At 36.4% G+C, this 12,685-nt stretch overlaps 1 protein-coding gene across 1 annotated transcript; it reads right to left on the bottom strand.

Moving 5' to 3' along the window:
• Positions 1-7,036: 7,036 nt before the first annotated feature.
• LOC140146712 (serine/threonine-protein kinase SBK1-like) lies at positions 7,037-9,246 on the bottom strand. Its single transcript, XM_072168587.1, has one exon. The coding sequence runs from the start codon at positions 8,297-8,299 to the stop codon at positions 7,235-7,237; it is 1,065 nt and encodes a 354-aa protein (XP_072024688.1). The 5' UTR covers positions 8,300-9,246; the 3' UTR covers positions 7,037-7,234.
• Between the last annotated feature and the right edge of the window lie 3,439 nt (positions 9,247-12,685).

Here is a 12,685-nt window from a genome sequence, read left to right as displayed (position 1 = left end):
CAAGAGATGGTTTAGTGGTGGGATTGTCTTCACCAGTACTGCACTGTTGAAGTTCTTATCTGACGGAATATTTGACTTATATCAGAATCCAAACGCCTGGTATAATAATTACATTCACTCATAAACAGGACACAATATTATTGCACATTATCATCATATATTTTTATTTGATCAGCTTTTATATAATATTCAACACACAGTTGATTATTACTTTTCATTGTTAAGAAACAATAAAATTGCACAATATTATCACCATTAAAGTGTATTTAGTTGCATTAGATTCAAGCAAGTAAACATATAGGGTGCACAACTTATAAGTTCCCCCTATATATTTTTTTTATAAATGGAAAACTATTTGACGAAATGCAAACCTGTAAAATGATTTGGGTAGCCTTATTTGTTTTACACATGTGGACCAAATTTTAGCGTCACACGTCATTGCGTTCAGTCACAATGGTTCATTATGTAAAAAAGGAGACCGTTTTAAACAGTGTTAAAAGTTGCATCTGAGTCCATAGGACTCAATTCTCAAACAATACAGTAGGCCAGGAATATTCATGTGTTTGTAAAAGAAAACTTAATCTTTGGTTTTCTTCTTCTTCTTCTTGAAAAGCAAAGCAGGTGTTTTATTCTTTTCTTTTTAATGATAAATGTCTGAGATGGAAGGGATATGTACTGCAGTGAGAATAGACCACGTCGCCAGTAGTTCATCACATGTGAAAAGTCACATTTTAATAATGCCGCATTTGTCCGAATTTCTTCGCGGTAGAGCAATAGGTTTGCTGAATGAAAATGTACCGGTGAAAGAAATTGCTCGTCGTGTGGGAGTTGGGCCTAATGCAATTCGAAAATTTATCAATGAAAACACAACACCACAAGAGCTAACCCGAGCAATCCAACATCTATGGAACAACATGGACCAGCAACGGTTCCGGAATTTAATAAACAGCATGCGGCGACGTTGCAATGCACTTGTCAAAAGTGTATGAGGACACATCCCCTACTAAACATCTAGACATTAAGTTTTCTTTCCATTACAAACACATGGACAGGCCTAACATACTGTATTGTTTGACAATTGACTCCTATGGACTCAGGTACAACTTTTAAAACTCCCTCTTTTTTTACATAATAAACCATTGTGGCCAAACGCAATGATGTGTTACACTACAAATTGGGCCAGATTTGTAAAACAATTAAGGTTACTCATAACTTTTTACAGTTTTACATTTCGTTAAATAATTTTCGATTTATTTTAAAAAGCGTTAGGGGGAACTTATAAGTTGTGCACTCTATAATTGTTTGTTGCCTATAACGTTGACAAAACAAAGGTTAACTCGAGTGAAGATTTTAATTTCCCCATGTATCTGGGACATATGCCATGTCAAAAAACTCGCCCTTGGAAAGTTTTACTTCGATCTGCGACATCATTCTCAAAATCAGAGTGGGTCAAGTTCACTCAGTACCGGGCAAAACTTCCATAGAGACAGGGATGAATTTGTAAAGTCGTCCCGTCTCACCGACCCCTAAAATGTTTTTAACAGCCCATATTAAAAAAACCATTCGACATATTACTTTTATACAATTTATTTTTACACTATATAAGAAATGGTGGTATTTTGGTCTTAAACGTTGGCCTTACGAAGATGCCAACCACAATGATTTTAATCATTGCCTCGGGTCGGTACGATATGTGAATACTAATAATTCCAAACCTATTGCGACCACATTATAAAAGTACATTAGTAACTATACATTATCAATTTATGGTTGATGAAATATAATAATTTATGTCAGCTGGCGCACATCATGTCATCGTGAAATTTTATTTCTCACAAAAAGAGTCCTTTCATGTTGAGTACAGTGCTACATAGATCTACATTACAGGAAGACTAATAAATAAGCATAAGAAACAACCAGTTTTGGTAGATCCATTTAGATAGGGGCGCATCCAGGAAGGCACATTATAATTCGAAAGAAAGGTTCATCAGACGGACTAATGGAACAACAACAAGCAACAGATGCTATGGTTTGGTGGGTACCAAGCAGTCGTCTTAGGGCACTTACTTTAATGCCCACGTGACATGATGGGCGCTGACATTACAGCATTACGCGGGATGCATGTCCAAATTTTCTAGCAAATTTGTCATGTTTTTGCAACTTTGTAGTATTATTGTCTATCGATAACTTTTTTAGTTTAGTTCTTGAAAACATACTAAAAAAAGCAGAATCCTCCAATGTGTAACTAAGTTGCCTTATACATTTTCAGCAATTTTGATGATATTTTTCTGAAAAATTCTTATCTCTTAGTATTGTAGCATATCTACTAATCACTTGGTATGGCGGCGCCCATGGGTCACGTGGGCATTAAATTTAGTGCCTTTTATTAAATGGCCTATGGTGACTGATGAGTGCAGATTTAGAACCAAAACCAACTTACAGGATCCACCTTTTGACACAAGGATCAATCTTCTAACAAAAACTCGAATGAGCAAACAAAAGAATCCCCTTTTTGTATGTGCAAGTCGTCCACTTGTTGTACTATTCCGCCAAATGGTACACTTTCTCCAAAACAGTACCTGTTTTGAAACGAACACTGGTTACGCCCTGAATTCAAATAGACAACCGTAAGTTTATAATACTTGTAAATTCAATGGACAGTTTAAAACAATAGAAAATCTAGCTCAACATTGAGTTAGACTCATTATTCAATTGCTAGCATTATGTGATAAAAACATTTACTTCTTAACGAATTGCTGCTTCTTGGGTCAAAAAGTATAAGCCAGTTCAGTGAATCAGGATAATTTATGCAACTTCAATTCCTTTGATTGTTCTATGATGGTATATACATGTAATAAGAAACAAGTACCATAAAATTTATCATTTGCGATGCATACCACTGAGCGCAGAACAAACAAAAAAGTAGTCTTACGGCAAACATTACGCTACAAACTCTTTTAACAATTTGCCATATTTTACCAACTGAAAATCATTATGTTTCCAGCATGACACCTGTTACAAACTGTCAACATTTGACAACATTACCTAAAGCAGAGGTAACCTTTTGGAAAACTGGATTGAACAAGGTCATATGATGTTACTCCACACCTGGGTCACATACTGCCCCTAGACGAATGATAAACCCCAGAGACAGGGGAATAATTCCTTCGCAGGAAGAGATGCTTCCATTTTAAAGGACCTGTAATGCAACGTAAAGGTAGGGTTTCCATCTCTGAGATCACCGTTCATAATAAGTCAAATGCATTTCTTACATACACATTACGTTTCTTGTAATCATAAAGAAAGATAAATGGGTATTAAGTCCAAAATATGTACAAATGCAATCTGAATCATAGTAACAGGAAAGAAAAGGCACGCATTTCTATAATTTTGAAATTTCCAACAATATCTTACAATATAATGAAATGCAACCAAATGTTTCATTTGCCTTATAACGCAACAAAAGTAACATACTTGTCCATGTAAAGTCACAAATAATTTACTGAGCACGGCTAAAATTGGAAGACAAGTACTTTTATCTAAAATATCTGAAAATGAATAATGGAAATTTTGAAAATTATATCCGTAATTCATTTGCGTGTTATTTGTGATGTCGTCATTTAATAAGGTAATTAAAGTGGACATTTAAGTGATATATAATGGCTGAATGCAAGACCAAAGCGATCAATACTCATAATTTGTATTGTATATAGGCTGAACCTATCGTTTCAAGCAGGGTGTATTTAGCAATTTGCTATGATGAGTGGCTTAAAGGTGAGTGGACAGATTGTTTCATATTTTGTTCTTTATCTTACATCATTAAAATAATCTGTTTCTAAATTTTGCGTTATATTACTCTAACGGTTTTGATATGAGAAGCAGAAACATGTATAAACAATGCCCATATAACATGAAAACAAATACTTCATGGTGGTTAACATATTTAACCACGTTTTTCTTCACATCATCTAAACAAAACATATCCCGGGCGTTAAATTTAACTGAGGGTAATGAGACAAATATATGCTACAAAAATCTCAGAACTATGGGAGATGAGTCTGTCTATCTGGTCAAACACTTTTAAATTAACAATTCTTTACTAGGTTACCATAGTACTGTACCAACAGTTTTGTTGCTTATCTTATTCAACCTTAACTTATAACGATTTTTTCCCTGAAAATCTTCTGATCGGGCTTAATGTATGACAACTGCATTCTTGATTAAGATATGTCGTAATTGCTAAGCTTGTGATTCGTCAATGTTTCCATCTTTAAAACCACACATATGCACACCTGCTGCTGATTTGAACATGACAATCTATTATCGCAATTATGTAAATTACTCGCATTACAGTATTCTAATATAAAATATTGCTATGGAAATATTTTAATGTTTCCACGGCGATATCATCATGCCAATCAATCTCGATTACAAATTAGTTTGGAGACGAATTACAGTTTTCTTACAGTGGAAAGTAATTCACTATCTGGGAATCTGTGTGTAACACTGAATTGGCACAGGAAAATCAGTCCCTCTTCTGCAACCCGGTGTGTGATAATAACTGTGATCTGCTACCACTAAATGAGTCGCAAGTCGGTAGTTTCGAGACATCCTGGCTGACCGAGTTGATATTCCCATTGTACTCCCATTCACAAAGGACTGTAGACACATGGAGCTATTATAAGATGGAGAGGAAATAGATTACGTAACGCATTGAAACCTTGTGCCGATTTGAAATCTGACAAGCTATTCATCGAAAGGTACCTTTTGTTTGGGACAAAGGGCTTCCACCATTAAATCGGTAAGCTGACCCGACAGTGTATTAACGCTTTACCTAGCAGGCTACTGTCAATAAGTGATCAAATGCAAGTCGCGTGAAAGCGCTTAATGGAATGAAAAGTACCTATTGTTATACATAAACCCAAGGGTGTGATTGAGTAGCCGTAAGCACAAAAGGCACACATTAGCCGCTAATGCATAGTTCGTTGTCACCCCACTGACATTAGGTGCTTCATTTAAATAAATTGAATGCGCCTGCTGAATGATTACACATCATGGCTGCCATGTCTATAATGGTATTAAATAGCTACGTCCCGTGAGCTACGTTGTATACATGTAACATATAATAAATAAATCCAAGCAAGGTAAATCATCCACAGCAAAGTGCTCAACCAAGAAGGGAGCTGGAATACATTTAAAATAGACTTGGTGATTTATTACAGCATTATTTACAATATTGTTTCATGCAAGCCAGCCGAAGCCGACCTACACTCGTCAGAATTATGCTTATCACTGGAAACTGATTATGATGCACGGAATGCTCACGCCGCGAAGTGGCGACGGTGAGCGCGAAGCGCGATCACCGAGCGTATATAATAAGTATACCAGTATAGGCCTATATAAAAGTTGTTTTACAAATTGAGATTTTATTTTATTTTATTTTAAGAAGGAGAATGTCATAATCAGTAAATCAGTGGCGTACTGAAGGGGGCAGCTCTTCTGTGAGAGGTCTTGGGAGGTGATGAGGTGTGAGGAGGGGATAGGAAGAATGAGAGGGGACTGGAGGAAGAGAGAAAGAGGAAGAAATAAAGAGAAATAAATAAATAGACGTAAATAAATAGAAAGGTAAGGAAAATGATAGGAATGAGAGGGGATGGAGAAGGGAAGGGAGATAAGAAGAGGGAGTGATACTTTAGCAAGTACAGAGAAAGGAAAAGGAATGAATGACAAATAAATGTAGGCCTTATAATAATTATTATAGAAACTAAACACAGCCCCCCGCCCACACACACACACACATAGGCCTAACACTAACAGCACTATAGGCAGCCATTCGATGCCAATGCCTTTATGCGTTACGTATTTAAAACGCCCAGTCAGATGTATTTTACACCTGCCAAGCACAAGTCACCCAATTTCGAAAATTGGACGTTGAATGTACACTCTCATGAATATTGATTGGCAACATTTTCCAATATGTCAGCGCTCAAATCGGACACAATAGAACAATAGACCATTCAGTGCGTTGTGTAGACACCTACTGGCTTGAACAGGTGCGTAAGAAACAAAGAACACAAACGCAGCTAGTAGCCAGGGCGTCTCGAAACTACCGACTTGCGACTCATTTAGTGGTAGCAGATCACAATTAATATTCTTTTATATTGATCAAACACACTCCCACAAACATGAAAAGCTATGAAATGCCAGTCTACAATTAAAAATAAAAAGAGTACTATAAATACCTTCATCTTATACACGCACGGGGAATTTCTCTTCCCACAAGCTGTTATTCTTAGCTTACACATTAGTTACGGTAGAGTGATATTGGTATTTTTTACATTATAAAAAAATAACTGAACTTTGTTAAATGTATATTCATTTTAGTAGCGCATTTATTCGCACATTTTTGCCGCGTGGCAATTTCATGCAATATGAGCTTCACAAATATTTAACACACATACAAGTTATATTTGTTGACAACAATGTGAAGCAATTACAGCAAAACAAGCGTGTTGTTTTTAAAACCGTAATTGGCTTTCGTTTCTGGCTACAATATCCCTATTTTAATCAAAGAAAATTTTATTTATTTAAAACTAAATTACCTTGTTAAAAAAATAAATATTTGCAACACATGACAACCGCGCATTTCATAAAGCGCCGTTTTGGTCAAATTACATAAATATCATATTCAATGACATTGAATACAAAATAAGAAAACAATGAATTATTGCGTTAGTTTGCAGTATATAAATACCTGGCAATATATATATAAAGAAAGCATTAACCATGAAAAACATCCCACATAACATTAGATCTATCAATATGATAAAATTATTTGCCTCTTACTTGGACGGCATTATCTGTCACGTTTTGTTTCGATACTTATGCAAGGGTCATTCAGCACCGTGAACCCATCCTCATCAAGCATTCACCTTTGTTTACCTTAATTGCTTGTGTATAAGAGGCAAGGCATCACCTTGCTTTTATCCTTTGCTCACAATTTTGAGGCCAGCTTCATTAAAGAAACCAATCACCATAACGCTAAGAATTTTGGTCAAGTTTCATCTTGACCATTCTTTTATTAATTCAAGCTTCACCCAGTAAGTCATTTTATTACGTCCGAGCTGGTGAAGATGGTGAAGATTTTGCATCAGTAAGATAGTGAAGCTTGGTGTGGCTTGAGGAGGACGGGTTCCCGATTCACAATGACTCCTACAATAACAAAACACAAGAATCATGGTGATTCTAACTCCATCATGCAAGAATCAACCCATTGTTCTGTTCGCTTCATTTTACTACTATTGTCCGTATCAGTCTCTACGCCATGATCTTCTAGCATCTTCCGGAGATCTTTCATAGCAGCCTGGTTTGTGTTCGCGTTCAAACTGTCCTCAGTTTCGATTTCTTCCAGCGTTGTCGAAACAAGATTACATGATCCTTTTGATTTCACCCACGTATCGCTAAGGTACTTACTGATTTCAGTCACACTGCACCTTCTGTCCATCTTAGGTTCCAGGATCTTTCTAATGAACCTATGAAATCTCGGAGTAAATTTTCTCCATGTGGACGATATTGCCGTAGTTTTGCGCTTTTGCCAGTTGAGGAACTCCCGATAGCACCTGTCCTCATTGTCCGCTCTATCCCACGGGAACGTCCCGGTCAACACGCAGAAAGTAAGCACACCAAATGCCCAAACATCGTGACAGAAATCGGCCGTATAGCCCTCATTCATTACTGCTTGGCACATCTCGGGAGGAGTATACGGTACATTAGGGCAATTCTTCTTGACAAATGTCCCCCTTTTTTGAGTCTTGCGAAAATCTGAAAGTTTAACAACATTCATATCTCTATCAAAGACTAGAATGTTTTCTGGTTTGACGTTGCCGTGTACCAGATGCCTTCTGTGAAGAAAATCAATAGCAGAAACTGTTTGATTGAGACATGATTTAGCTTTAGTTTCTTCAATCCCTACGTGTGGAGGTATAGCGTCCAAAAGATCTCCACATGGAGCGTATTCTTGAGCAAAGACGTACGATTCCCGTGTTTCAAACGGATCGTCATAAGTCACTACAATGGCAGGGTGTACAGACAGTTGACAACTAACGTAAAATTCACGCTGAAACTCTTGTAGTCTGGTACTGTGTTTATGAAGGTGTTTCAGAATCACGCGTTTGCCCATTGATTTATGGACGGCCAATTCCACCTTCCCGTACCCGCCTGCTGATAATAATCGTATGGTAGTGTAATGTTGAGCACCCTGGTACGGGGAAGAGTCCCTACTACTGTTCCTTGCATTCATTTTGGTATGCAATGTTAGTAGTTGGAATTGACTACTAGTTCCAATAACAGTAACCTCCTATACAAGTATCACCTCCGAATGTGAAACAAGTCCCCGAATCAGGTCATAGTTTTAATGTTTGGGCTACTTAACATGATGACTATGTAGTATCGAAATGCACCTGTGAAGTTAGCGATATAATGATATTGCACTCGTGTTACATTGTGTTAAGTGAAGCAATGCCAGTCTACATGGTCTAGCATCCCACATACTCTGCAAAATGTCAAAACCTGATATATGTTGCCTTGCTTTCGATCACTAGCGAAGCAAATGTGGTGGCACCAGTATTTTTTCCATCTAATCAGGCGTGGTTGCCTACAGCTGCAATGTCATTTTCTATGGTTGTATCTGCTCCAAATAGCAAAATGAGTTTTTAAGCAGTTAGCATGGTAAGTATCACAATACTGGTAACGTCATTATCACCTAGCGACCAATAGGGACTCAATTTCAATGCCCTGTTATAGATAACTTCTGGATGTAACAAAACATATTGTTGTTATTTAGTGTGAAGCTGAAGTCAATTCACCCAATACACACTGTCGCAAAGATACCACTGAACAGTCTTCATTGACGAATTTCTATCACTGCATACAGTTCTTTTCATGACTTGGTAAATATTTTCATATAGATGAAAGGAAATAGTAAATCTAGCACGTTCCAGTGCTTGTCTGTGCCTACCTACAGCTGGAAATGTCACTTGAAGCTGAGGAAGACAAACAAGGTTTGTGGCTATACTCAGCTCCTTAGTCCGCATTATCAAGTATCCTCAAGTCATAGTCCAAATGTAAACCACATCGACCTAGCGTCAATTCGCGCGCACGAAATAGTGAGATGGCGGTATTAGATAGCTAGATGGCACAGCACAGTAATGACACAGCATCACCGAGAGCAGACTCGTGCATTCTCAACAGAGGGATGAGCAGAACCAAATTAGATGATGCTATTTTTAACGGATGGATGGCTGGTCTACTCAGCTCAGACTCGCGTGGCATATATATGCCCTGCATTCTATCACTCACGCTCGACATTTATCTGGAGTAACCAATTTAATTTAATACATATGATATGATTAGTCCGCAGGAACAAATCCATTTGTCGCTAATATAATCATTGGGTTAAATTTATTGCAAAGGCTGTAGGGTTTACTTTAAGGAGCTCGTGCTTTAACTCGGTCCTCTGTTTCCTATCTAAAGAAGAATTCACCGCCAAAATATGCCCTTGGCTATTTCTATTTTGTACAGCTACAGATTTAGCTTAGGAAAAATAATTATTTTATAAGCAATTTCTAAGCCTACGCACAATCGCGTGTATAGGAGACATATTGTTGCATATTGTAAAAAGTAAAAGATGAATGTCATCCAATAGGAAACATAGCCCTTAGCAAAACAACGTTTTCTTGATATGTCTTAAGTATAGGTTTATATTTCAACTGAATTTTTCTTAATGAGATTTCATGATGGTTCAAAATTATTTTTTATCTGTGATTGCGATTGCATAGACCTGTTATCTAATGATTACTTTTAAAATATACAATATTCATGATGTTATGATTGCAGTACGTAATTTAATTTTCTTGTTTTAATCTGTAGAATTTAAATACATATCTTTATGCAGCATTTATCACATCCCGCAGATAACCTCTCAACACACGCACTTTTTCAAGTAAGCAATAATATATATATGTTCATATACAGACCATCAAAATATTTATTAAATCATTTAAAAGTGCATTTCCAATAGTAGACTGTATAAATAGGCAAAGAAACATGATCCAACTTGTACCATTAACCATATGGCTGAGGAAATAATGCTGAACAAATCAAATAAAACATTGAGTACAAACGAGTGCAACACACACAGGTCACAGATGTGTAATAGTCATTATGTTAGGTAGATCAAGCATTAAAACTATGACTTGATACGGGGACTTGTTGCACATTCAGAGGTGATACTTGTATAGGAGGTTACTGTTATTGGAACTAGTAATCAATTCCAACTACTAACATTGCAGACCAAAATGAATGCAAGGAACAGGAGCAGGGACTCTTCCCCGTACCAGGGTGCTCAACATTACACTACCATACGATTATTAAGGATTTGTACAAAGTGTAAAAACAGTTTTATTTTCAGTGTGAAGATGGTATACTGTTTTAAACAATTCTTACTGAAAGAACGTTATCTGAAACCAATTTATTTTGCCTAAAGGCCTGCTCGACTCTCACTGTTGTTTGATGTATATAGAATTGGCTTCATTATTAAGAAAATGCAAACTATAGATGGCGCTATAATATTGGTGAAAATTTAAACCGATTCATACAAGCATTTGAATTCACACTTACGTGTAATTTTCGTAGTTTATCCAAGCTCACTTCATCAGCACTCTGGTGGATTGCGGTACTAGACGTGGTAGCGCGATGATAGATAGATGGCGCTATTTATCATAAATCATATTTCTTAATTGGCAAGGGATAGGTAATCAATACTGCCATTTAAACAGCTGGAATAGGTGAAACAAGCAACAAAGAAATTTTATAAACATATTTCATCAAAAAAAACCCACGGAATTATTTTTATTAAAAGCCTGAAAGAGTAATTTCCAGTATCTAAATAGCGCCACCAATCTTGTCATAAATAGATACATTTTATATCCGAAAAAGCTTTAAAAAATGCTATGAAAGTGAATAGTGTTGTAAATAAGGGGAAATTAAAGTTGAAAATGACTCAAAAGCATCTGTATACATTAGTATGATACCGCTTTAAGCTGTTTAAGCCTAAAAATTGGGTTGTACATGATGTTTTGTTTGAAAAACCAATAAATGGTCACATCAAACAACCGTACTCTATAAAGAAGTTGCAACACGTGGATACTATATAGCGAAATATCCCTTTTATCGGCGGGTACGGAGAGGTTTAATTGGTCGCACTTTAAAATTTTTTTATTACATCTAGTAAATCATTTAGTACAAATACCAGACAGACAGTATCTTGTGTTTTTAGATGTTGATTTTGTTTCTTATCTTGTCCGACTTTGATAACTTTCTGAAACTTGAAATGAATGTTTTTTTTAATTTAACTTGCATGTTTAATGACAATTTGGTTTCACCTGGATTGTGATTGGCTGTTCCAGTTGTAATACATACACCCCCTCTGGAGATTAAAGTCCATGTCTTCCATAGGGTGTATGGATTTCAACTGGAATAGCCCAATGCTTTGATACAAACCTATATCGTCACATGTTGATCGGTTTGGTTTACGGCAAGAAACAACATTTGAATTATAGTCATGGTAATATGATGTGGTAAATTAAATCTATATTTTGATGATTATAACACATTTATACAATGTAATGTCATCGCACAATATACATTTGAAATTGGGGTTGGAAGATACCTTCCCCTAAATAACAGCTAATAACAGTATTGCGAACCTTCAGCATCCATGGTTCGATGTAGAGAGTCTTTCCTATTCAGAGGAAATATTGCAATTACACACCTTATCGCCTTTTAACAATAACCAATGACACTAGCACGTAATTCCAGTCAAGCACCAATCTTTAATCCTATTGTTGAAGAGGATAATAAGCTTATACTTATGTATAGCATTAGTAAAAAGCTTAAGTCTTTGTTTGCTTTGGCTAAATCCTGTTCAAGTGGTGGGCTAACCAACAATTAACAATGAGAGGACATTCCTGAACCGCGTTCAGTTGGGGATGATTTGAAGTGACCGCCACTTATGACCATTTGATATTTAATACCAGCAATGTGGAAAAAAAGAAATAATGTAGTGCCAAAATAATTTACCCTTTTACGGAAGGAGCAAAGTTTAACAAGTTATAACTCCGCTTCTGCAGTACGAATGTCAGCGGCGAATGTCAGGTTATTATTTCCCAGTCTTTAAAAAAATTGCAGGCAGAGGTGGGAATCGATCTCGGTACCTCCCGGTTAAAAAGCACTGTGCAAGACCACTAAGCCAACTAAATATCTGTTGTGAGATGCTTGACATTAATCTTTGATATTGCTTAATGGAACAAATCGCGGAATTAAATTAGTAATAAAAGAAGTATATAGATTCTTATTTAGCGGTCAAATTGGATAAAAGGGGAAATATTTGCCCCTGCTCTAAAGAAAATATAGGTTAGAAAATTATCAAATAAATTTAAATTAAAAATTGAGATTTTATATTTATTTCTTTCACGAGGCGGACAAACACTGACAAACACTGTATAAGCTAAAAACTCGACCCTCATCACTAGATGCTGTCATAGCTCAATGGTAGAGCATCAGACTGCTAATGTCAATATCGTTGGTTCGAGTCCTCCTGCCAGCAATGGTTATATTTATGATTTTA

Source organism: Amphiura filiformis, chromosome 1 (genome assembly GCF_039555335.1).
Source record: "Amphiura filiformis chromosome 1, Afil_fr2py, whole genome shotgun sequence".
NCBI lineage: Eukaryota > Metazoa > Echinodermata > Ophiuroidea > Amphilepidida > Amphiuridae > Amphiura > Amphiura filiformis.
This window is presented reverse-complemented; position numbering and strand designations above follow the sequence as displayed.